The 27,904-nt window shown below is 36.4% G+C and overlaps 1 protein-coding gene across 1 annotated transcript; it reads left to right on the top strand.

Moving 5' to 3' along the window:
- Positions 1–703: 703 nt before the first annotated feature.
- LOC311289847 (meprin A subunit beta-like) lies at positions 704–27,250 on the top strand (the record flags this gene model as incomplete). Its single annotated transcript, XM_084408093.1, has 12 exons — positions 704–802; positions 20,386–20,395; positions 20,997–21,114; positions 21,286–21,464; positions 21,550–21,759; positions 25,305–25,460; positions 25,547–25,771; positions 25,856–26,296; positions 26,429–26,599; positions 26,733–26,841; positions 26,972–27,020; positions 27,131–27,250. 12 exons carry the CDS (start codon positions 704–706, stop codon positions 27,248–27,250), a joined length of 1,887 nt encoding a protein of 628 aa, XP_084264219.1.
- Positions 27,251–27,904: the final 654 nt, after the last annotated feature.

Raw genomic sequence — 27,904 nt, 5'->3', positions numbered from 1 at the left:
TAGCTAGCTTTCGATTGTCAGAGCTGTTAACAGACTTGCTAACAAACACTCGTTTCTCTTACGTGTTTTTTGCGTTATGTTTTATTGCCTAGCTTGCCTCACGAATTAGTTTGCCAGCTGAACTCAGGTTTTGTGAGGTGTATTTATCACGTAGTCCTGAGGGATATCAGACGACGCTGTTGACGTTGATTCCTGCGATTATCATGAGAACAGTTTTCAATATCTCACATAATTATCAGGACATAAATAAGCCTAACGTCTTCGGAGTCTATCTGTGCCTGTTCCATGCCCGACGCAGGTACCGGTGTGCAGGGTGGGAGGGGTATTTACGACAGTGCAAGTATTCCACAGCGACTCTAGGGGTCACTGTTTGACAAAAACACAATTTCTACACAGTGTGCCTTTAAAGAATTTTTGTAACCAAATGGATACTAGTGGAACTATTGACTAACATAGTGGGCTTTTATGTTTTTTCTTTGGGAAATCAATAGTGCCCCATAAGTTTGTATGAGCAACCTTTACTAAATCCTTTTTTTTTTTTCAGCTAATGTCCATTTTGAAGGGTTAATATGAAGATCTGCTCTCAACAGGGTATATTTTGCTACTGGCCAAAAATTTTACAGGTATTTAGGATGTATTATAAGTTTTCTAACATATGTCACATACATGGTTTATACTCTCTTACTGGTCAAACTAAGCTGCCATGTTCTTTCCAGATAGCTATGAGGAAGCCAGACTGAAAGCTAACCAAGCCACAGTGACATCAAACCTGGAGAGCGATGAGGAACCTCCATGGAGACTAGTACGACCTCCAGCTAGATATATGAGAAAGCTGGATTGTGGTAAATACTTTTCTGAAAATTTGACAGAGGAGAATTAAATTATTATTATAATTTTTTTTTTTTTTTTTTTGCTTTTAGAGGTCGACCGATATGGGTTTTTCTCTGGCCGATGCTGATGCAGATATGTAGAAATCAGGGCGTCCGATATGTTTGGCCAATTTTCTTTGGTTCTTCGAAAAAGGACGTAAAAAGCATTATCACTTTTAAGGTGATGTGTTCTAAAATAACACTCACCTTGTGTAAGACATGCAATAAGTTAGGAGAGGTGTCTTATTTTGCCAGAGAAGGCAAAGAATGTGGTCATATTTCTGCTAAAGAATTTCTGCAATTTAAAGCTGGTTTGAGGCATACCAAGAATACAGACTACTTTGCCGTTATTAGGGCCAGAGCACCGATGGTATGAGGAGCCTATTTGAATTGCTCCGTTTATTAGTACTGTAACTGTTATTTAGTGTTAAATTATTGTTGTTGGTTTAGGTTAATTTATGTTTTATTGTGAATTTGTTGTGTTTGTATTTAGGCTACTTATATTTATACTTTACAATTTTAATATATGGTTCAATTTTAAGAATTTTTAATTTAATTTATTTCGATAAAAAAGCCGTTCTTTAAAAAAAAAAAAAAGAGCCTCAAAACGATTGTGAATGACATTAAAGTATCGGTTTAGGCACCAGTACCGTTAAAAAAAAAAAAAAACGATACCCAACCCTAATGTGTCACCACTCAACAAAATGAGTGCTACTATTACACCACCATTTATGAAAAAATAAATAAATAAAAAAGCATCCCTGAATAATTTCCAGGAACCATGTTTTTGGAATCTTGTTTTTCAGGTCTTCTAAATGCCGAAGATCCAGAAACACCCATGTCTGACAGGGAAACTCAACATGAAGGTGGAATAAGACATTTTAATCATAATACTATTTTCACGTGTAGTAATGTGACACTGTTTGTTACTATTTGATGAATATATTTATTAATTATCTGAATATAGTATACAATATTATATAATTTAATTATAAAAGGCAACTTGTACACCATGGTGACCTTCTGTTGTTTTCTCTTCACCGTACAATTTTCACCTGGTGCGTCTTGTTTTCCAGGAAAATGTGGTAGTTTTCTTACTAGTCACAGGCTTACTTTTCAGCAACTGAAATGCTAGTGTCCACAGTTATACATGGATTAGGAATGGAAGTATCTATCTGTCAAAAACTAATAATTGCTTTTTTTATTACAGGTCCATCACCTTAGCCTTCTTGGAGGCAAAATGCCTGGAGACGCCATCCGGAGGGTGTTAAGAGCAATTGCGCTCAACTGTGTTTGGAGTCAGTACAGTATGAAGGGAAGGAAGGGGAAAATCAGTTTCCAAGAGCTTAATATTTGCATTGTGATCATTCGTAAGTATTACATTTTGTAAGACTCACTGCATTTACATCTGGTATTAAGATGAGTTTTCAGTGATCAGATCAGCTAAGACACAATACCATTATTAACATTAATGTCACATAACGTATGAGTGAGTTAGAAAGCAACAGAGGATGTAGAGGATCTCGTTTGGATATATCCTCTGTTGTTGATGAGATAGCAATTTTTAAAGAGACCTTGAGTTTTTCTAATAATTTTAAAATGAATCTATTTAACATATTAAGACAGTTGAAGGCCACACCGCTTAATAAGGCCCCAGGTCCAGACGGTATATGTGGCAGAACACTGAGATACTGCGCCGATCAGCTCAGTGGAGTTCTCCACTTACTTTTTCAGTCGTCCTTAGATCAAGAGTTGGTACCTGATTTGTGAAAAAGTTAAATTATTGTACCAATACCTAAAAAAGCTAAACCAGATTCTTTGAATGACTACTGTGATTTTGTTACTAATTTTACCGTGACTAACTTAGGTGTTTTTTTATTTATTTATTTATTTTTAAGTATTTGAATGTATGTGATCACTGTTTTATGTGAGGCACCATGTAAGCTCAAACTAATTGCCCAACGGGGATTAATAAAGCTCTATACCATTTTCACTTTAATCCGTGTGTTTTGTCATGGGTCACCGTTTTATATTAATGTGCTCTTTAACCCCTTAAACCCGAACCCTGGCAACCACTGAATGGAACAACACAAAATATGTGATCAAAGCATCTAATCACTTTGATCAACTTCTAACGAGTGCTGAGTTCTTCCTCTAAAACCAAGTGTACCCCCTGCAGGCGCCACCTAGCTGCGAAATTAATCATATTTTTCAAAAATATTACCTTGATCAACTGTCATTTGAAAGCTTAGAGTCTGAAATTTACAATGAATGTAGCCAATTTGATAAACTCCTAAGTAGTGCTGAGGTATTTGCTGATAAATAGAAAAAAAATGTTTTCAGAATTTATAAACTACTTTTTGTACTACATACTGCAATATGTCAAATACATCATACAGATCAGATAGTCCTGTGTCATATGTCATTTGAAAGATCTCAATGAGTAGAATACAACAAGCATAATTGTTTCAGGCTTTTTACTAAACCTTGAGTGAGGTTTTTGTAAAAGAAGCCCTTAAAAAGACCCATGTGTAAACCATATATGGATGCTGAATTTTAGACACATTTCCGCTTGTAACTTCATGAAACATGCTGCAATTGTGGAAAATGACACAGCATTATTTGCAGCAGATGCTTACAATTAAAATGAGTCCAAACTCAACATAATCCATCACTCAGAACTAAAGATATTCCTCATGGAGTTCTAACACACAAAAAATCCACAGAAAATCCACAAGTAGCTTAGACTTGACCTTTTTACTCGTATCTTCATGAAAAATGACACATCGTTATTTACAGCAGGAGCTCACGATTAAAAAGATATATATATATATATATATATATATATATATATATATATATATATATATATAAAATCAATATATTCCATCAATCAGATCTAAAGATATTCATCATGGCGTTCTAACACAAAAAAGACCTCAGACGCACCTGTCCTAGTATATACTCATGAAGCACTCGCATTTGCATGCACTTCACGAAGCATGCACAGATCATAGAAAAATGCACAACATTATTTTCAGCAGACTCGCACGATTAAAAAGAGCCCAAACTCCAATGAAACATGCATGGATTGTGAAAAATCGAACATCTTTATTGACAGCAGATTCTCACGATCCACGTTCCAGCAACGTTATGCTAACCTTAAGATAATGTTCCAGCAACGTTATGCCAACCTTAAGATAACATTCCATGAACGTTATGCTAACCTTAAGAATGTTCCAGCAATGTTGTGCTAACGTTCCAGCAACGTTATGCTAACCTTAAGATAACGTTCCAGCAACGTTATGCCAACCTTAAGATAACATTCCATGAACGTTATGCTAACCTTTAGAATGTTCCAGCAATGTTGTGCTAACTTTCCAGCAACATTATGCTAACCTTAAGATAATGTTCCAGCAACGTTATGCAAACCTTAAGATAATGTTCCAGTAACATTATGCTAACGTTCTAGCAACGTTATGCTAACCTTAAGATAATGTTCCAGCAACGTTTTGCTAACATTAAGATACCGTTCCAGCAACGTTAAATCAACGTTCCCACAACATTCTCGGAACATAATTTTGTTAGCTGGGGAACAAACTGGTATTAGACACAAACAACTGATTTAATTGCAGTTATTTAAATCTTCCACTCTGAAAGTGAAGTAGACACTGAAAGTTAAAGTGTAATTATTTCAGTTCTTTCATGTGTATTCACCAAATGATTAATTTAAAAAAAATTTTTTACTATATATCAGTGCTTTTAGCCTTATTTTTTACAGAGGTGTGTATCTGTCATATGTATGTTCTTTGTATTGTTGGTTTTGACACCAGTGTCTTGTTTGACCCAGTTTACCAGTGTGTGATTTAATGTGTTCTGTTCACCTGTCGTCTAATTAATGAGCGTTATTAGTCCTCGTTTTGTTTAGTGTTTGGTTTATCTTAATGTTGTTTATGTGACTTGTGAACTCTGTTTCACTGCATATCTTTAAATGATTTGGATTAAATTCTCATTGTTATTTCGTCTTCGTGAGTAGTATTTAGCAATGTTCCTTGACACAACCATGGTTTTATCGTAATAAAATCATGCTTTTTTTTTTTGGTGTAGCCTATTTGTATAACCTAAAAAAAGCATAGTTTGACTATGGTTTTTGTAGTAAAACCATGGTAAATTCGCTGTTATCATGGTTAAAAACTATCACAACCTTTTCACGACTTTTTTTACAACGTTTTTGTGTTTGCTGGGACAATACTACGATATTTCTTCAAAAGCAGATCGTGGAGACATTTTGATCGTCCACAATCAAAAATCTTAATATCGCACACCCCTAACTGCTATCCTTGGTTCAAACCGGTAATACTAGTATCAGTGCTGGTTGGACTCTATGGTGTAATAGGTGGTGCTATCAGGTCATTTTCACTGCACAGCTGCATACACAACATAAGGCAGTTTGATTCTAAACTTTAAGTTTAATAAAACTGAAAATGTAAAGGAAATTGAATGATTAAATTACACACTTAAATTAGTTCAAGCTAAAATTAAGGACCTGTTCAGTGTGGTGTCAGAATAAAGTGTCTGTGTGGAAAGCGCGTGTCCTGTAGTTAGAATAAACAGAAACGAGTGAGCATATATGTGATCTTAAACACATACAAAAAAAATCTGTGCTCTCCCTTTTTTTCTCATTTTAATCTTAACATTTAGTAATTTAGGCTTAGATGGGGGGTATTTTCAGTAAGTGTCACAAGTATTATTGTTCATTACAATGACAACAGCTTGTGCGTCTGCGTTGAACTGTTTAAAACGTACTTGAACACATGAGAGGCAGCAAGATCACAAAAAAGCTTGCAACATATACCATGTATGTTGTTGTCAAAGTAAGTTTCATGTTTTAAAACTGTCTAACTGTTGTTGTTTGTTTTAGGACAATAGCCGCGTTTCCACTGTCGGGCCAGTGCGAACCAGGGCTTTAAACGGGCCGTGCCGGGCTAATAGCTAATAGTGCTTCACTAAAACACGCCCATAACACGCCTCTCTGGAACAACGTCACACTAACCCATCATTTCACCAACAAATAGAAGTTTTATAAAAAGTTTTATCAGAAAACTAATCAGAAAGAAATCACTGGAAACTAGCGTGATTGCAAAACAAACATGATAAAAGCGACCGTTTGCTGGCGTTTTTGTTGTAATTAAAACCCAAGAATCGATGTTTTACATAAAAGAGTGATACACTGATCATAATGAATTAATCTTTGTCAAAATTGCACATTAGTCACACAGAAATAAAATGGCTTACCGTTTGGTCTATTTCACAAAAGAAAGAGGACACCCTTACTTATTCAGTCACGTCTGTTTCTGTTTTTTTGGTAGTTACAGGACATATTTACATCACATTTAGAAAGAATGATGATTTCAACAAATATGCCACCAAAAATACGACCTGAGGAGCTTTAGCACTCTCTCCCAGTAGGCTACAGATATTTAGCTTTAGCACTCTCTCCCAGTACAGTTATATTTTCAGTCAGAGAAACAGAGGAAGCTCTCGAAAAGAAAGTTGCTTCATTTTATGATAGTCCGATATAAAGAGACTAGTAGGCTACTGACAGATAAAATAAAAACATGATTGTGATAGCATTTATGATTTGTCTGATTTCTTCAAGTGTTCATACAGATGGTGGACAACCAAAATGCCTATTACCGCCGCGCCAGCTGCCGCGGCGAAATCACCGCGGCGAAAATAAACCAGCCGCATTTCAAAGTCGTTCCCGAAATGACCGCCAGGTGGCGCAAAGGGACATTGTGCAAAACAGCAGCAATTGCCGCATTTTAAAATGTAAGTGGGTTAAATAAAAAACCCTAAGCCTAATAGGCATATTTTTCATATATATAAATAGGCCTATTAGGCTACAACAGAATAGAACCAAAGATAGAATAAATTTTAGAACTGAAAAAATAGAATCAAAAGTTAAAAATAGAGGCGATATTAGGAGCAATGACGCGGAATATTTTTACTATTCTATTGAGGAATTAGATAAATGAAGAGCTCTCGTGAGCGATACAATTGCATAGTAATTTATAGTGATTTCAAAAGCAGTCCTTAAAAAAAAAAAAATACATGGAGTAGTGTGGCATAATTTTTGAGAGATTACGCAGAACGCGTTTTAGTTAAGATCCTGGTTTCAATGCCCTTAATCTATATAGGCTAGGCTACTGCTTTAAAAAAAATGTCACAACGCGTTTTGAGATTGTTTTGAATTAAACATTGAAGTTTAAAATGTAGTGTTTTGGCACACCAGACCGAGTGGCGTTACGCATTGTTCAAAAATCAGGTTTTATTCTGGCATGTTGAATTGGCGTTAGATTTTTTTTTTTTAGATTTATTAGATTTAGATTTTAGATTTCGTTAGATTTATTTTTCTCATAACAGCTAAAATAACTAATATATGCCTGGTCTTAATATGACCTTAATATAGGCAATAGGCATATAATAGCCTATATAATAAATTAGCAAAACTTGGCCACTAAATATTTAATTTTCAATTATTTTAATTATCACAATTAAAGTTTTAATTTTATTAAATTGAACAAGCGCAACAATCAGCATTTAATCAAATATTCTAAAAGATGTATTAATAATAATAATGTTATTTCGTTTTTTCGACATGTGTGCGTGCAACAAGCAAGATGTGTATTTGTAAATCCGGTGATGCGTGCATTGATTTTTATCAATAAACTAGTGTTTTCTGACAGTGTCGACTGCAAAGATGAAGTTGACGATCGCCATATTTGTTGTGAACGCACCTAGAGAGAAATGCACATAAAGACATAATCAGAGAGTAGCCTTTTTCTTTTCGTTTTGAATTATTTCGTTTGAAGACATTTCAAGCTTTGTGTATTTGATGTATTTATCATGTCTGTGTGAGGCATACGCTGAGTTTCGTTAAGTTAGGAGGATGAGATGCGCTCCAGCTGACGTGCAATGCAAGTGACCGCGCGGGCGCCTCCATGATTAGTGTCTGTTATATTTGCTTCTCTTACTTATTTAAATCCAGGCAATTGGTTGATGAAAAATTGATTAAAATTAAGATACAATTTATAGAAAACGAAATTCACTTAAAATAAAGGTTTTCTACTAACCAAAACTTAATGAAGTGGTCAAAATCATGTCTGACCCACTCCATATCCATTTCTCGATATAATGCATCCTATCTTACTCGTGCTGTTCACTTTTCATATTCAACATAGATGGAAAAAAATAACATTATAATATTTTAACAAATATGATACTAAATGAGATTATTTAATGGCTACAACAGTATAGTAGGCCTATAGACTTTTTTTTTTAGAATAGAATTTTGCTGTCTACTTGCATATTAGTGTCAGCTGGGAAGGAAATATAGAGACCAGACCTCTTGGAACTTTAATTGAATACATAGCGTTGGTAAAGCATACTGAAATTACATCCCTACAAATTTATTAGGCCCTACTGAAAATAAATGTATCGAATTTAAGCAAAGTAGCCTAAATGTTAAGACTGTAAGCCCTTTGCTTTTTTATGTAGCCTATAAAGGACTCTTATAGCCGACTTTGTGTTAATTTAATTTGTAGAGGATTTTTTTAACTCAAACATTAACACTGAAATAAATGAAACTAAATTATTGTAAATTTTTTGGCACACCACGACGAGTGGCGCTATGCATTGTTCTAAAGCCAGGTTTTATTCTGGCATGTTGAATTAGTGTTCGACAAACGCGGCGGCGCGTTCATTTGAATGAAGAGCGTTTGAGCGAACACACACTGGAACGTTAGGCCATGTCGCAACGAGTGAATCGTGGCCGAGTGGTTGAACTTACGTCACGATCATTTAGATAACACGGGTTCGAATCCCGGGCTAACTTGGACTACTGATATTTTTAAATTAGCCTATTAATGCATTTTATAGTCTATTGTTGATGCAGAGAGATTTGTCTAGTTCTAAAACATATTTTTTTGCTTATAGCCTATTTACAAAATAAAATCACCATGCATTTCCATTTTACACTAAGGAACAAATATTATACAATGACTTTACTTCTGTAGCCTATAATAATTCCAATCGTAATTTCAAAAGCAGTTCTGTTAATATATATATATATATATATATATATATATAGCCTATGACGTTTAAACGACAAACAATAAAATCAGAACCAGTATTCTGTTGCGTTCATGGTTTCAGTGGCAGTAATGCATCCACGGCTTTTCAAAATGTCACAAAGCGTTTTGAGATTGTTTTGAATGAAATATTGAAGTTTATAATTAAGTGTTTTGGCACACCACGACGAGTGGCAAACTCTTTGTTTTGTTTTGCAAACTCAGCTAGCCTGTGGGGGGTTTGGAGAAGGCAATAGTTGCTTTATCGTGGGGGTGCAGGACAGAGGTGTTAATGTTCCGTCTTTCATATGGAGAGTGTCGGAGCCAGCCTGATGAGCAGGCAAAGGCTAAATTCTTTTAAGGATTAATCTCAAAATCTCCAAAAGTCCATAGCCTATGTAGCCTACAGTAGGCCCTATATCTTATTAAATTATATATTGTAGTTTTATTGATTGTATTTAAAGGTTTTCCACACACAATTTCAATTTAGCAGATACAGAGCTCTTTAATTCGCGACCCACCTCGTTTTATTGTGAGGTGAATTCAGCAAGGCATGTTGTATCTTTGAAGGAACAAAAGCTATTTGTTACAGTTTTTTCTTTCGTGATTTGTGTGGATGACACACAGCGACATATACAGTATTATCAGCTGTATTATTAATGCTTAATTTCGAGAAAGACCCGCCGCGCGCAGTGAGGGAGACCAAACTTAGTAAAAAAATATCCAGCGCGAGAGAGGCAAAGAAAAACGCCTGTTCTTCATTTATGTTGCTTTGAACTTTTTTCGTTTTGTACCGTTTTAATTTTTTAATTTAGCTGCAATTTCTTTGACAATATAAATTTAAAATGTTGCAAGAATAAGATTCTGTGTTTCTTATTTTGCATCACAAAGGGAATAAACTCTATCGATGCAACCCTGTTTAAATAAATAAACTGTCCCGACACTTTATTCATACCTTGAAATGTGCGATGGGTTTTCAAACTTAATTAATTTTCTTTTTCTTTTACATTTTCATTGTTTATTTTTTTAATTGAAAGTAATACTGTATTGAAAGTATTTTTCTGATTTGTTCGATCTGTTTTGAAAAACAGAATTGAATTCTCGTGAATGATTCACACACACAAAAAAAATAATTTAGCAGATTAAAGACGAGCTTCATCATCTTCATTTTCTGGTGCAATCGGCTGACAGTCTTCCTTCATCAGATTCATCAGTGTCGTCTTTGCAGCGGCACAACTGGAATGTTGCAAATTTATGTTGTAATGTACAATTGATAATTAAACAAGATGATTGACTTTAATAAACAGATGCATATTTATGCATCAAGAACGGAAAAACATAAACACTGTCAGCTACACTGAGATTCGATCTCAGATCGTTTGAAGCTCCGAGAGGCTATTGTTAATGCATTGACCACAGAGCTATCGTCTGAATAGCCTAGGTCTACTACTGTTTGTTCGGTATTTGAACCGATTTGAATTCGGCCACGAATTTGTTTTGTTTTATTTTGTTTTAAATGTATTTTTACATATTTTGCTTTCGTTAATGTTAACCAATTCTGTTGTAGCATAATAGGCCTATATTTTTTCCCTAAAAGTTTGTTTTATTCTCTGCTTTGTTTGTTTATATTTTTACATATTCAATCAGTCTAATTTTTGTTCAAATAATGAAATTTTTTTTTTTTTTTTTTTTTTTTTTTTTTTTTTTTTAATAAACAGATAGGAAACGTACCTTTTAAAACGCCGCAGTTGCTGCTGTTTTGCCCTGTCACTTGCCCGGTATAGCCTAGTCATTTCGCGAACGACTTTGAAATTCGACTGGTTTATTTTTGCTGCGGCAGTAGGCTAATAGGCATTGTGGTTGATTATTTATTAAATAATTCAATTGATAATCATAACAACATGTAAGCCTGAATATAACAAAGAATGCTTAAACCGACTAACATCGGTTAGTAACTGCAAGTCCTGAAAATGTTTTAATTTTATGTAAGTAAATGACAAGTAACCTATTGACATAGCCTTTCTAAATTATAGAAAAACTGGGCACACAATTTTAACGTGTCTACTTTGTTTAAATTTAATGAATTTGAATTCGTTTAACCACAATATTTATCTTGAATTTATCTGTGACCTCAGCTCAGATTACTGCCGCGGCAGATTACGTCATAAAGAGAATAAACTGACACTTTTCAAAGTCTGTGATTACAGCGCCACTCAGCGGTAAAAGGCAGCAAATACACATCCCAATTTTGCCGCCGCGGGAACGGCGGCGGTAAAAGTCTCATTCTGGTTGTCCACCATCTGTATTTACCATGTTTATTATGGTAAAGGTTAGCGCGCATAGTCTTTTGCATCACGTATAAAAAATCCTGCCTTATACAGTGATCAGAATCCACATCGGATCACAAACAGAAGGCATTCAAACATGAAAGTGAGTTTTGAGGTAAATTATTTAAAAAGTCTTTAATACTGATGTTAGCTGGTATATGGAATCATCCGTCTCCAGACTCAGGTAAACCCCGCCTCTGTTCGTAACCACTCTTCTAGCCCGAGCTGACCCGCTTTGGACCAAGGTATTCGACGGCCCAGAGGAAGCCCTGACGAGGCCCGATCAAGCCCCGGAAGTGACAGTGGAAACGCGGCTGGCCCTGGCACATGCTAGCACGCCCGCTTTTGGCACGATAGTGGAAACACGGCTAATGACTTGGAGAAAGCTCAGGGGCTGTTTACATGACAACGTTTTGAACTAAAAACGTAAAACATTTTAACCACAGGAACTAGGAACTATTTTAGTTCTAGGAACTCCTTTTGGAGGAACTAATTTACTCCTACTTCAGAGTCGGTCTAAACACTATAAGAACTACTAGTGACGTTAGTGTTTGCTGATTGGCCGAACACACACAAAACACCTGCACCCGCCATTTTAAAAAAGGTTGTGTAAACACTAGTGATGTTACATATGACACTGAAGCTTCGATGCGCGTATCACATAAGCGACACAATTTCTAGTGAAGCCCCGTATCGATGCGTGTATTGGTTTACTAGAGTCACGTGATCGATGACAAACGAAGCCTCACTTTCTGTCCAGTCACGTGCGTGTTTCGCTTCGGGTGTCAGAAGGCTCGAACTTCAGATCGTATTTAACGAGTCATTGTTGCCTCAGTCTGGTTGATATTTTCAATTATTGATATTGACATTTAATAACAGATGATCCTATCAGACAATGTCCTTATTCATTGTGTGTGTGTGTGTGTGTATGTAGAAAGAGAGAGAGAGAGAGAGAGAGAGAGAGAGAGAGTAGGCCTACATTAAATTTTATTGAATCATATAAACGTATAAGCTATTATATTTTATTGTCACACTTTAATGGGAAAATGAATTTTTTTTAATGAACAAATCAAACACAAACATGTAAGGCTTTTATTTGTGCACATAACATTGAAACTATGGAGTGTGTTGTGGTTGCTTCATCTGCCAGAGCTTCTAACACAGGCTTCTGGCTGCTTTATTTTAAATAAGCACCAGATGGCGCTGTTCTCGCCGCTGTTCTCGACACTCTCGAAGCTTTGAATCTTTTCCCGGAACAGTCAGGGGAAAGCCTCAGAGATTCATGAGGCTTCATTTCCCCATCCCTAGTAAACACAAGTCAAGTCATCATTTATATAGCATTTTTAACAATGTAGATTGTGTCATGGAATGGTGAAATAGTGAGAGAGGATTCATGTGCAGAAAATCAGGATCTTTATTAAGTAATATAAATAAACAAAACAAAACAAGACTGGAAACACAAGGGAGCATAGACAACGAAACAGCACAGGACTGCAAACACAGGGAGACTAAATAGGGAAGCAAACAAAAGAGGGTAACGAGAAAGGCTGGTGGGGCAAATTAATCAATAATCAGGTAACAAGATGGGAGGGGCCAGACAATTGACAGGAGAGCACATGGCACAAGGAAATACATGACAAACCATGTGCTCAAAAACAGACCAGACTACACACAAACACATGACAAACCGGGAGTGTCAGAGCTCTGTCACCAAACCAAGACACAAACCAGACAGACGTGACAGAACCCTGACAGATTGTTCCAAAGCAGCTTTACAGTGATAATAGGAAATTAAAATAACAGAGATTGTTTTGGCTTTACAGCAGCTCTAGAATAAAGTTATTGTCCAGCTAAAGTTAGTTTGATTGATTCACTTTTGTCGCAACGATCATTAGTTATTAACTTAGGGGCCGCTAACATGACACTGTTTTAACAGAAAACTCTTACGTTCTGTCTACACAAACTTCAAAAACACGAACCAGTGAGAACACTGATGGCGTGCACATGCGTATTACAAGTTCAGTCTATAGGTATGTGCGTTTGAATATATGTGCGCAGGCGTGTAGTCCTTCCCTACAAATCAACCCTCAACAAACTACTTGTCTGGCCTTAAAATTTATAATACCGAATTTTTATCGTTCCGCGTAGCCACGCGAACCGCAATTATCCCGACAACGCTTTATCTGTAGAGAGGTAAAGGGAGGGAGGCCTTCACAGGGGAGAGACTAGTTGACACTTCAGGACTGCATTGTCGTCGCGTCCAGGCGCAGGTCCTTCATCAGATTATAACTTTTATATTTACTCCACAAACTAACTCTACGAACATGGAAAACAGAGATAGATCTCTTAACCTTTACACTGAGGAGAAAATCCAACGCAACTTTGAGGAGACCCAGCCAAACATGATTATGTATTTCTGCTCAGCAACACTGGACATCAACAACATGGCATACGCTAATAACTTTTAATATACTGTCTACTTTCTATGTATAACAGTTCAATCTAATAACGTTTTAGACAGGACTGTTAGACAGATCGTTAACTCATGAACTCGGAGAATGCGAGCTCTGTTTATTTGCTCAGGCTCAGTCGTTCTTAGCGCTGTCAAAATAAAAGTCACAACAACAAGCTTGGCTTACGTCACTTCAGAGTTCCTACTGGCGGTGCGAACGCAACCAGGAAAAAATTCCTAGGGGATCCATTAGTTCGCTGGGAAACACCCTGGTGGCTAGTGCCTATAACTAAGATCCTACAACTATCCGGTGCGAAAGCCCCTATAGTGACTTAAGATTTCTTTAGTCCATACAACATTGAAATTGTCAACTTTACACAAACAATTTAGTAAATGCAACTTATATTTTCCTGTTGTTATTACTGTTGTATTTAAGGAGTATTTGTCTTAAATTTTGTTTTTTGAGATTACTTAAAGCTATGTGGAACCCACTTGACGAAGTGTTGAGGTGAATATTGTTAATTATGTCGGAAACCAGATTGAAAATTGCAAAGTATTCATTCGAGCGCAATAATTTTTTTCAGCTGATTGAAAACTTTTTTGCCTATGAAAGGAAAGTTTGAGATTGGTCTATAGTTGCTTAATATAGTCTTATCCAGATTGCTCTTTTTCAGGAGGGCCAAAACAACAGTTCAGAAAGAAGTAAGGTAGGGGTGAGCGGGGCACAAACTAACGCAGGCTAGTTGTAACACAGGTTTTAAATACTTCCACTCATGCTAGCATGACGATACTTAGTGTATTTCCTAGTTGCAATATCAACACTATATATAGAGAAAACTGAGCCAAAATTCAGAAATCTTTGGAGGATATCACTGATATCACATTTAATCAGGACCACTTTGAAAATAAAATGTATTGACAATCTTTGGATTTGGCGAGAGGTTCAGGCTCTAAGGTGCTCGAGCTGCCATACTAGACAACTCAAGATACATCCTTGAGACACAAATCCTAGGAGGTGGCGGTTGTGTAAATGTCTGTGCGACAGACTGCGGAGCATTTGCTGAATGAGCTTAAATACTATAGATGATTAGAGTAGGTGGAGTAACCAATCAGCTGAGCGTCAGCTGATATTGTTTAGCGATCAGTGGTCTGCCTGACCTAGCTTAATTTCCATTTGATCACTCTAGCTCTATTTGTGCAGGCGGGGCATGTTGTCACACTGCGTTACAATAAGCCCCTATTAGAACTATGCTATTCTATTTTTTTATGAATTCTATTGAGAAAACATGAGAAAAAGGTGAATAAAGACTGAGAGTCAAGGTTCAGAAATTATTAATTATGAGTATAAGTTTTGAACTATGTTGTATAGCTGTGTTTTCCGTTGTGCTTATTGTCAAACTCAAAAATTATTTTAATTTTAATTTTAAAAAACTGCCATTATTTTATATGAAAAAGTGAATAATTGTATTTTATTGAGAAAATATTTTAGTTTGTCTTGTATATATTTTTGATTAGATCAGATAGCATTTTAATCTGTCATATGGTCATGTTATAATGCACTCCACCTATGGGTGTGTACAGTATACACTGTTTTAATAAAACTAAACCACATAATTGTACTAGATATGTGCCCCGCTCTCTCCTATTTACCACTTCTAAGAGATCAGCTTCTAAACAGTTAAACACACTTCTGAAAAAGAAGTTTGGAGTGTGTCAAGGGCGTATGTTAATGTTTTAAGATGCTGTATAGCTTCTTCCAAAATCTGCTTTGAAATTAGTTGCTGCAAAGAGAGAAGATCACTCAAGAGCTAGCTTCAGACTTTGTGGATGGAAACAATTCTTTTAATAATCCATTTGACAAATTTACAGATTTTTTTTTTAAATTAATGTTGGTCATAAATTAGCTAATAATATTACTATTATTGTAAAGATTTTGGTTCCAAGCCTTGAATAGTCCTAGGGGTGGGAATCTCTAGGCACCTCACGATTCGATTCGATTACGATTCAGAGGGTAACGATTATCGATGCATGTTTTTTTTTTGTGACTACTTGGTACATTTAAAGCAAAATATTTATGATGACCCATAACGAATTTACTTCCAATACTTCCTATATTCTTTTTATAAATAAAACAAATGGAAGTGATTTGGCAAGTCAACTGTAAGGTTACATTTGCCAGCATATGTCCCAACATTGCAAAGAACCAACAGGAAAATCAATGTGTGCCTGTACTAGCAGCATACTTGTAGTAAATATTACAAACTTCAGCATATTCTGAATCTCTAGCATTTAATAATAGACTCTTAACCAACATCCTCCTGTTATTTCCAATGAGCAATATAATCCTTCAGACAAAAAAAACATTTTGCTGTAGCAAAATCACAAAGAGTTTTCGTTCTAAAATATAGAATTATGTACCAGCAGCTCTCATACAAACATAATGCTTGTGGACTTACGCATATTCTGAATAATTAGTAACATACAAAGCCGCTTTTATACACAACTAAATAATAAAGAGTTATGACTTGAAATGTTTGCTGGATACCACAATCAAAAACAGCTTATACAAAAAAGTGAATGAACATCAGCAGAGAGCACAGTCAAAATGTAACTTTTTGTGACTGGCATTGCACTGATACACACTGTGAGTGTGTAGGGCAGTATAACGTACGTATAACAGATCGGTTTACAGCATATTGATGTGAAAACTAAACAATACAGAAAGCAGCTCTCATACAAAAAATACTAAATAGGTCACAATGAAATTGCCAATTTTCCATACGTTAGCTTTTAACGAAGAAGGTGCCGTTCGAATTTGGCGCTCAGCTATCATGCGTCTGTTATGCGCGCGCCACAGACTGTCCACGCACTGCACGTCCGCTTTAGAGTTCCGCCTTTTGCGTTCCGTCAATATTACGTTATTAGAAAAAATATTGTCACTGACAGCCTAATGTGTGACCAGAAGGAGGAGTGGCTCAGACACTTCAGTTGAAACTACCATTACTGGTGCTTTGTCACTGCCATTTTTCTTGGCATGCACTCCCCTCAGCATGGCAGCGTGGGTATTTCGTTGCCCAATAGTGTCTCAATAGCGCCCCTTTTATACTTCCTGGTCGCGCTAGTAGTGACATCATAGGCTGTCGCCGGCCAATACGATTGCCGTGATTAAACGTGCTTCAGTCATCAGTCACGCTGAGGCGTTTCCCAGTAGTATCTCAGGGTGCAGTGTCTCATTCCCTGTTCTCAGGGAACCAGGGTTACAGTCGTAACTCGAGATGTTTTCATGCTAAATTACAACATTTTTAATTTTTAATATTAACAACATTTTTAATAAAAGACAGTTTGTTTGTTTTACGGGTTTCTATTCTAGCAAAGCAAGATTACTCTGTCTGGTTCCTCAGGGGTCCATTCTTGGACCCTTACTACTACTAATTTACGGCAATAATGTTTACAGATGTTAAGTTCTCTCTCATTCAAATTTTTATTTATTGATTAAGAATGTAAATTATGGTCTAATTGATTATGCTAATCGGTTTAATTTAAATAAATTATCTTTACATATATAAAAAAATAAAATGTTACTATTTTTAGTGACAAAAAATGTTTACCCTTAGGATTTATAAAAAATTACAATTGAGTCTATTAAGGTGCCTCAAGTGTCAACTTCAAAATGCCTGGGACTTTATTGATGAGGGTTTGAGGGAACAAGCTGACTACGTGAGCAGAAAAAATTATAAAACTAGCGGTATAAGGAGGGTTAGGCATCTTGTTAGTACAGAGTGTATTCTTTCTCTTTATTATAGTTTAGTTTATCTGTATCTTTCATATTGTAATATAGTTTGGGCAAGCACTTTATCTACTAAAAATGTATCTTTCAGAAACAAGTTAGGGTGGCAAACCAATCAAATGCCTCATCTGCTTCTGTATTTCAGAAACGTATTATTATTTTTGATATTGATATTTCTCAAGTATTTTATTTATTTATAAGATATATTAAAGTTAAGGTAACATTCCAGAGCAATTTAAGATGTATTTTTAAGTAAATTCACAGGTTCACTGTCACTTACCTAGTCAATTTTTAGATTTTCATCTTTCTAAATTTCTCACTTGTTGTGGTCAATACTTGATAAGATTTAGGTGTATTAAATTATGGAGTGGTTTATCCCATTTGGCAAAGAAAAAAAAAAACTTATTTAATGTTATATGAGATGCATAAACAATAATTTTATTGCTGCCTTGTAATTGTTTTTTTTAATGTATTTTATATACACTATAGGATTTGTTTTTGAGTTTTTGATATATGTTGTTAATTTGTTTATAATTGTTATTAACTTGATGCAGTCATATACATTTACATATTTGTAATTGTAATTTAGCTCTTTATTTAATTTCATAATTAGTTTTGTTTTTCTTTTCTTTGCTGTTAGGCTTTAAATAAGCCCTTTTGGGTTTTCTGCCTCTCCCTGCACAGTATATGTGTTTTATTATTGTATATATTTTATAATCATGCAAATAAACTAAACTAAATAAAAAAAAATTCAATCTTCGTTATAGCTAATGGTGCACAATTTTAAGGTGTGATTTTTTTTTTGATTTTTTTTTTGCGATATTTTGTCCCGTTAGTGGCCTTTGGCGTAACCAAATATGCTGCTCAACAGGTCTGAATATTCTCCATTGTGTTTTCTTTCATCTGTACTGCAAGAGAATAACAAATTATTTGAAAACCCCGTCATACAGGAATGCACCCATTCATGGCAATTGTCTTGTTTATCTCATTGTGTTGTTTGTCTTGATTATCTTGTTAGTCGCTTTAGATAAAGGTGTCTGTAAATGTAAATCTAATCTCCTGCAGTTACGCAGGGAATGTGGAAAAAGTAGCATCTTTTGTTTCAAAATGTTGCATTACATGTGTTACGAAACTGCAGGTTGAAGATCCAAACTTTTTTCTTTAAGGTAATCCACAGTCGTAATCCATAAACAGACACAGGCTCAAAAACACGGGCAAACAAACCAAACATAAAACAAAGTTCAAGAAATAAAAAAATGCTTATTTTACCTATATATAATATATAACTATTAGTTAGCTTTAAGATTGATGTTATGATAACTCTTGGTGTGTTTGGCATGGTTATGGGTATGACCTCATCTACAAAACTGTTCTTAGAATGTTTTGTTAACATTCTCATTAAGTTATGAAAACGTTATTTCTGAATGTTTTTTTAAAAAGTTGCCAGCATTACTGGCAATTTACACAAATGTTTCATGGCTCCCAGAATATTTTGTTGTATGAATATCTGAACATGCAATATATATCAAAAGAAAGAACAGACCCTCTGCTTAGAAATAAAATAAAAACATGTTTTATTAAAGCTATAGGCATTCCTTTTTTATCAACACTTGAATGTGGGTAAGTTTCATAAATAGAAAAACATTTTGATTAAAAATTCTGAGAAAATCCCATTTTTGTCAAAGACTACATCCTGATGGGATTGAGAACAGTTATGTTTGTCAAGGAAAAATACAATCGTAAGGACGTTCCATGAACACTGTTCTCACAACGTTTTCACTCAACATTGAAAATTAAAACAACATTAAAAAATGCTTGAATGCCTGTTTCACTGTAACTTCTCATATCCGCGATATAAGTCGCTGTATTCTCACAGCATCTACAAATGCTTGCTGCTGCTTATGCTTTACTCCTGCATGACGCTTGCTTTTAAAACATATGTCCTGTTGCTCATTTAAGAATTAAAGGCAGACCACACAATAATGCACAGTGTAAGAACATTCACTCATCTTAGATGTTCAATTTCAGAGCCTGTGCCATCAGTTTCATGACAGACAGAACCTTGAGTTTTAACACACTTTCAGACACCACCGAATGTTTAAAATAACTTCTTATTGCGATCCGATATGGATTCTGATCACAGTATGAGGTAGAAATATATTATATTATAAGCATAAAGAAATGTAAGTCACTTTGGATAAAAGCATTTGTTCAAGCATGAACAAACAAACAAATAACCAGCCATGTGAAGCTGTGGTTTACAGTGATTTTTTTTATCAACTAAAATATCAAAATATTTATTATTGATGATGGAGTCTGAAATCTTTAAGTAAAGACCAAAATCAAAGCAAACAATCTGCCACTTCTGTTATGGTAACTTTGCAATCTAGCTGGTTTTTCCAGTCAGTTTCAGGGTGGGTTTAGGCATTGCTGCTTAAAAGACTCTCGCTTCACACATAAAGCCTCATTACCGACTGTAATCTGGTATGTATCCCTCTTTTAGTTTCCTTGGGTCTTCTAATCATTAATTATTATTAAAAAATATGTATTGTTACATTTAACTTAAATTGCTTGCAGGTTAATAAGTGATAAGATGAAACTTTATCAATCAAATGTGCTCATTATGATTTCCAGTGACAATGCATGTATGTGCTTTTCTTCTGCTGAGCTTGGCTTTGGCTCTTGGTCAAGCATCAAATGTAAGTTGGATAGTGGACAGTCATTGTCCACATTGTCATTGTTAAAGCAATATACAGCTGTTGATTTTTAAGGCTAAATCTATTTTTCTTTGTCTTGTTTTTATATCTCATTCTCTCAGAACCCAACTGGTAAGTACAGTACAGTCACATTCATCTGTTGTAAAGTTATTATAATATGTTTCCAGGTTGAAATATCCTGTTTTAACTGTGCATTACTGCCATCACTATCATTATCATCAACACTATCATCTTATACTTATCCCAATATAATCTTCAATATAATTTTCTCAAAGCCATTCGTGAAAAATGGGAGAGCATTCTGGATTTAAACGAAGGTAAAACTTTTATATTATCTTAAGAACCCAAATACATTTATATAAGCAGTAAAATCACTTTTATCTCATGTTTTATTCAAGCATATTTACTGTGAACTGAAGACTCTTTTTGTATTAGGTTTACATCTCACAGAAGGAGACATCATGAAGGTAAGTCATATATAAATGAAGGAAAGTCTATAAATGATATCCGGATACTTGAAATGATCTGCTTTAAAGCCTAGGCAAGCGAGCGCCAGTCCAGGGAATCAGTCCTGGTGGGATATTCCCGTCCCCTATGAGCTGAGTGTAAATCTCAGTAAGATTTCAGATTCCTCACTTACGCTTCAATCAACTTTTAAATATATAATGTAACTTTTATATTGTTTTCCACTCAGTTTTGTTTGTGTTTATAGGTATGAACTACAGAGGAGTCATTTTGAGAGCCTTTGAGCAGTTCAGACTGAAATCATGTATTGACTTTAAGCCCAGAGCAGCAGAAGAGTTTTACATCTCTGTGGAGAGACGTGAAGGGTAAGGAATATATTACAGACATTTCTGATGTAGCCTATGCTAGACTGAATCTGTAGAGTCAAATTTACAGTATTATTAAAGTTTATTATTTACCAGTCAAAAGTTTGGACAAATAAGGTATTTAAACACATATTGTATCTGGAAATGAATTGGAAATGACTTATTTTGCAGGTGTTGGTCATATATCGGACGCACATCTCCTGGAGGCCAGACTCTGTCCATTGGGAATGGCTGTGGAATAAAAGCCATTGTTGAGCATGAGTTTCTCCATGCACTGGGATTCTACCATGAGCAGACACGATATGACAGAGATGATTATGTGACAATCAGATATGAAAACATCATCAGAGGTTGCCATGTCGTTTTATTATATTTTTTTAAATTATGCTTTACATGCTTAATCACTTTAATAACTGCAATAGTCTTTATGTTCAGGGTATGAGAGTTATTTCAATAAATCCAGCGAGAACGTGTTCGGCACCCCATATGATTATTACTCTGTGATGCATTTTGATAAAAATGCCTTCAGCAACAGTAATGGATCCACGATCATTACCAAGAATCCCGAGTTTCAAGATGTGATCGGACAACTAATGGAAATGAGTGAATATGATGTGCTTGAGCTCAACAAACTCTATAAATGCAGTAAGTATTTACTCCACCATAATCTATTTTTCTTTTTCTCCTTTTTGGTGCATAGCAGCACACAGACAATTTGGATCGTAAGTTTCTTGTGGGCTATCATTTTCACTATTATATTATGATGTTGGCGCTGTTACGCTTGTACAGAATCTCTGTATCAAAACACAGGTGAAGAAGAAGCAGAAACAAGTTTGCTCAAATCAAAACCGTCTAATGTTACTGAATGAAATGTTGACCCAGGACGAGCTACATTCAAGTGTTGATAAAAAAGAAATGTATGAATCTAGAATAAAATGCTTTTTAAAACTGAAAGAGTAAATTTACAGTTAAACGTATATTTCAAGTAATAAAAAATGTTTACTTAAATAGGAACAAAGTAGTATACTTAAAGTGCAAATATAATAAATATATAAATACTAAACTATACGTATGATGTTATATAAGAACAATTTTCAATCTATAAGTAAGAAAATATAAATAGTAAACTAAGTATGATGTTATGCTCACATAAAGAAAACTTACAAGTATACTTGCAGTATAAAACTACTAAGCTAGAAGTTTACTGGGAGTATACTTCAATGTGTATTAAAACAGTAAACTACTAGTATACTTATAAGTTCACTTGTAGTACAGATGCAGTACAAATGAGAAACACTGTGAGCTAGTTGTGCACTTAAATTTTACTACTGTCACACTTATGTATACTTAAACGTATACTTTTATATACTAAAAGTGGGCCAATTTAGTCCCAAGCAGTATTAAAATAGTACACTTTTTTGTGTCAAGTTTACTACTAGTACATACTTACTACATAGTCAAGTCACTTCAACTTAATTTATATAGCTTTACAGTGATAGTAGGAAATTAAAATAACAGAGATTGTTTTGCCTTTACAGCAGCTCTAGAATAAAGTTATTGTCCAGCTAAAGTTAGTTTTTGATTTTTTTCACTTCCGTTGCAAAGATCATTAGTTATTAACTTAGGGGCCGCTAACACGACACTGTTTCAACTAAAGACAGAAAACTTTTATTGTGTTCTGGACGTTCATTTGCACAACAATAGTGTCTGGTGGCACGAGAACGCAAACTTTGAAATAGGTTCCAAAATTACTTGTCCGGCCTGCATAAAATATATATATATTTTGTCGTTTTCCGTGGATCCATGCGAACCGGAATCATTTTGACAACTTTTTATCTGTAGAGAGGTAAAGGGAAGGGAAGGAGGCCTTCACAGGGGGGAGACTAGTTGACTCTTCTGGACTCTTCTGCGTTGTCGTCATGTCCAGGCGCAGGTCCTTCATCAGATCGGGAGTGTGTGTGTGAGCGTGTCCAGGCGCAGGTCCTTCATCAGATCGGGAGTGTGTGTGTGAGCGTGTCCAGGCGCAGGTCCTTCATCAGATCGGGAGTGTGTGTGTGAGCGTGTCCAGGTGCAGGTCCTTCATCAGATCTGGAGTGTGTGTGTGTGTGTGTGTGTGTGTGTGTGTGTGTGTGTGTGTGTGTGTGTGTGTGTGTGTGTGTGTGTGTGTGTGTGTGTGTGTGTGTGTGTGAGCGAGCGTGTCCAGGTGCACGTCCTTCATCAGATCTGGAGTGTGTGTGTGTGTGTGTGTGTGTGTGTGTGTGTGTGTGTGTGTGTGTGTGTGAGCGTGTCCAGGCGCAGGTCCTTCATCAGATCTGGAGTGTGTGTGTGTGTGTGTGTGTGTGTGTGTGTGTGTGTGTGTGTGTGTGTGTGTGTGTGTGTGTGTGTGTGTGTGTGTGTGTGTGTGTGTGTGTGTGAGCGTGTCCAGGCGCAGGTCCTTCATCAGATCTGGAGTGTGTGTGTGTGTGTGTGTGTGTGTGTGTGTGTGTGTGTGTGTGTGTGTGTGTGTGTGTGTGTGTGTGTGTGTGTGTGTGTGTGTGTGTGTGTGTGAGCGTGTCCAGGCGCAGGTCCTTCATCAGATCTGGATACGGCGTGGATCTGGCGGACTGCGGTAAACCTCGGGATAAACAGAGAGACTAATATTAGTGTAGACGCCAAAATTCCTGGCCGGAATTTTGAGATCGCAATAGACGTGAAGGACACGTAATATAATGCGTTAAGAGCTCGCTCAAGTACTGCGGAGATAAACCATTTAGTGCTTTGTAAGTAATCAGCAATATTTTAAAATGTATACAATGTTTAATAGGGAGCAGTGGCGGCTTCTGGTCTTTCAAAGAGGGGAAGCTCATTTTCGGCCTACATCATACAAATTGTCCATTTATTTATACGTAAATTCTGCCCAATGCTCCTTTTCAAGAAAATGCTCTGTGACCCTATATCGTTCCAACTAGGTATCTTTTCCAGTGACATATCCAGTGTCCTCTCAATGGCCAGCAGAGTTAGGTGTAATTGTATAAATGTAATAATATAATAAAGGTATAAATAATAATATAATAAAGTATAATAATAATAATAATACTAATATAGGCTATTTTTAATTATTTTAATAATTATTGTTTTAATTATTACTAATAATATTATAAAAATATAATAGGATAAGTAATAATATAATAAAGGTATAAAAGTATAAATGTATAATTGTGTGAAATGTATTATGAAAAATGGCTAGCAATTTCGACAAGAAAATACCAAGAAAGAGGTTGCAGCAGTTTGTCTTTTGACTATCACTTGAAAAATCCGCGATGGGGCTGAGCTCCAATAGCTTCAGCGGCAGCGACTTTTTATTGTATGAAATCGCTGTCAATCAAAAGGAGATGCAGCCCCTCCAATCATCACGCGGAAGCCCGGAGTCCGGGCCAGCCCACTCCTCATTCACCCCCAGAGACGCTGAGCGTCCGTGGGCGGGACATAATCGCAGCATTTATCCAATGACTGTCTAGTTTCGAAGCGCTGAAAAAAACTGTTCAGAGCAGCCCCATTGAAGTCAATGGACGCTGGGCTTCAACAGAGAAATGCAGTGACGCTACGGGAATGTATGAGAAGGAAATCGAGTCTGCCGACCTGTTGTATGTAGCTGATTCTGAACGAACTCGTCTTTGAGATTAACGTTTTCTAACGCATTTTTAGTCAATAAAATGTTAACACAATAGTACATATTTGACCATTAATTTTTTTGACATTATAGGGGAAGCCGAGCTTCCCTTGCAGTCTTAAAGAAATCCCCACTGATAGGGAGCCAATGCAGTGTTGACAGAACCGGGCTAATACAGTCATACTTCCTGGTTCTGGTAAGAACTCGAGCTGCTGCGTTTTGGACCAGCTGTAGTTTGTTTATTAAGCTTGCAGGGCAACCACCCGGTAGAGCATTACAATAATCTAGCCTTGATGTCATGAACGCATGAACTAATTGTTCCGCATTTGTCGATGAGAGCATATGGCGTAATTTAGATATATTTTTAAGATGGAAAAAATAAATCTTGGCTTTACAGATACTAGACACGTAATTTTACATAAAGTATACTTAATAAAATGAACTTGAATTATACTTCTTTTTTGTTAGGGGACCAAGGACCATTGTGATGAATTGAAATGGTAGTGAATTGATTTAGTCTCAGTGTTTGTTTGCATTGCAGATTCCTCCATCTCTTTCCTTGACCACTGTAGTTTTGATGATGAATCTCTGTGTCAGATGAGTGTCTGTTCTGCTGCTGATTATGGCTGGCAGAGAGTGAAGTCAGTGAGTGGCATCAATGTGACTGACCACAGCTACTTGGGCAAAGAGGAGAATGGTGAGATCACTTCACTTCCATCCACAGTTGCAGTCACTGTACCTCCCAGTTCCCCAAACCACACACTCCTGTTCTCATGCCTGCAGGGACGTCTTTCTTCATGCACTTCAGCACTGAGGGCAGAAGCCAGGGGGACGCAGCCAGATTGGAGAGCAAGACACTGACCCCTACAAGAGACTGCAAAGTCCAGTGCCTGCAGTTCTACTACTATCACAGCGGGAATGAGTCTGACCAGCTCAACATCTGGATCCGAGAGTACCAGGATGAAGCAGACAGCAGAGGAACTCTCAGACTCATGGATCAGATCACAGGTCCGTCTCTTCCTGCAGAACTTTACAGACTGCAAGTCATATAGGCCTGTGTTTCAGTGTTACTGACCGCTTCATTTCTTGCAGAAACCCCTGGTTATTACTGGAAGCTGCATCACGTGCCACTGAACGCAAATACATCTTTCCAAGTTGTGTTTGAAGGCCGTAAAGGAGCTGGAAACTCCAGTGGAGGATTCTCACTGGATGATATCAATGTTTCAGAGACCGAGTGTCCCCTCACATGGCAGATAAGGGACTTTGAGAAGCAGCTGAAACATGGGTCCGGCGTTTTAACAATGCCACTGTCTTACTTCAGTGATGGTTATCGCTTTCTGGCTCGGTTAAATGTGGACAGAAATGATCTTTCAATATTTGTTCAGTTGGTATCTGGTGCATATGATGACGAGTTGCAGTGGCCTTGTCCATGGAGACAAATAACCGTCCAGATCCTTGACCAGAATCCACACATACAGAAGCGCATGTCCTTTGAGCAAAGCATCACCACTGACCCTGCTCTGACTTATAATGGTTAGATCTTTAATGCAATCTGATTATCTCTCTGTAATTTTTCATGTGTTTATATGCACCTTTTTTTATTATTATAAATTATTATCTGTAAGCTTTCAGAGTTATTTTAAAAGCCGTGTTTTGTTCTAACAGGTGACAGCTATTACTGGGACAGACCTCGAAACATTGAATTTACATTCGACACTGACGATGAGTCTGTATTTCTGGGTGGATTAGCCTCATTTGTGATCCTTACAAAAGATGATCTCACTAGAAGAGAGTTTATCAAGGGTGGTGACCTCATACTTCTCTTCTCCATGCAAGGTAGGATTTGTGAAGTAACAGAGAACAAGTTCAACTGCAGTATTAAGAGCAAACTGGCGTTATTAGAGTGATGATTGGGCAGGAATGATATTTCCATTGTGTCTCACTTTATAAATGTTGTGTACCAATCCAGATATCTCAGGGCTTCTTCAGGAAGACTCTCTGCCCTGCCCTAAAGCCACAGTGAAGAACAACGTTTCTACTGACACAAGTGCACTGAGGCAGGGACCCTGTGCCTCAAGGTGAGTATCCTTTTATCCTCTGTTGTTCTCTTATTCAAAATACTCAAATCAAAGAAAATGTAAAAGTACAAATAATCACTATGTTTAAGAAATAATGTGGGAGAGAATATGCTCTACTGTGTGAATATAGTCACATCTGTAAGGCTGGAAGTTTACGCTGCTATTCTAAACTAATAATCGTAACAAAAAAAGCAGGTGAAGGATGACTTGCATAATTTGGAGAAGGTGTTCAGAGATAAACTGATGCATCTGATGATGAAACTCTTAACAGTATTTTTGTGTTTCTTAGACCACCTTCCACACCTCAGACGATCTCTACAACTACAACTACACCATCTACAACTACACCATCTACAACTACACCATCTACAACTACACCGATCACTACACCTATACCAGAGCCCACTGAGGGGTAAGACTACAACATCTACAACTACACTATCTACAACTACACCTAGCACTACAGCTACACCAGAGCCCACTGAGTGGTAAGACTACAACATTAGTTTAATTCATTAAGGGGAATCCCAACACAACAGAGCATTGCTTTATGACGAGAACAGCAATCTGTTACGGCAGTGAAATGATGAACAGGAGTTTCACATAATAACCGTTAATAGGGCTGCGTATTCATACACATTTCCCGACTCAGTTTGGGTCCAGCTCAAACGCTTTGAGTAACTTTGATTTGATTATGATGCATTTGGATGTGTTTCAGTTACAACCTCTATTTGCTTTATTTATAAATTGGTTTTACAACAATTGTAAAGGTGAGGACATCCAAAAATGTTTCCAGAGCATCTCTGACAGATTCAGGGAGTTGAATTAGTGAAGGATTTGTGTCCTTTGAGTGATTCAAACAGTCTGTCTAATATTTACTAACAGAACTGCCTCAAAAGACCCGTTTGTGAAATAATTTATTGCATGCACTTTACAAATATATATATGTGAGCCTGGACCTCAAAACCAGTCACATGGGGCAATTTTCTGAAATTGAGATTTATACATCATCTGAAAGCTGAATAAATAAGCTTTCCATTGATGTATGGTTTGTTAGAATATG

This window comes from Rutilus rutilus, assembly GCF_951802725.1.
Source record: "Rutilus rutilus genome assembly, chromosome: 4".
NCBI lineage: Eukaryota > Metazoa > Chordata > Actinopteri > Cypriniformes > Leuciscidae > Rutilus > Rutilus rutilus.
The sequence above is the reverse complement of the archived record's forward strand: the minus strand, read 5'-3'. Positions and strand labels throughout refer to the sequence as shown.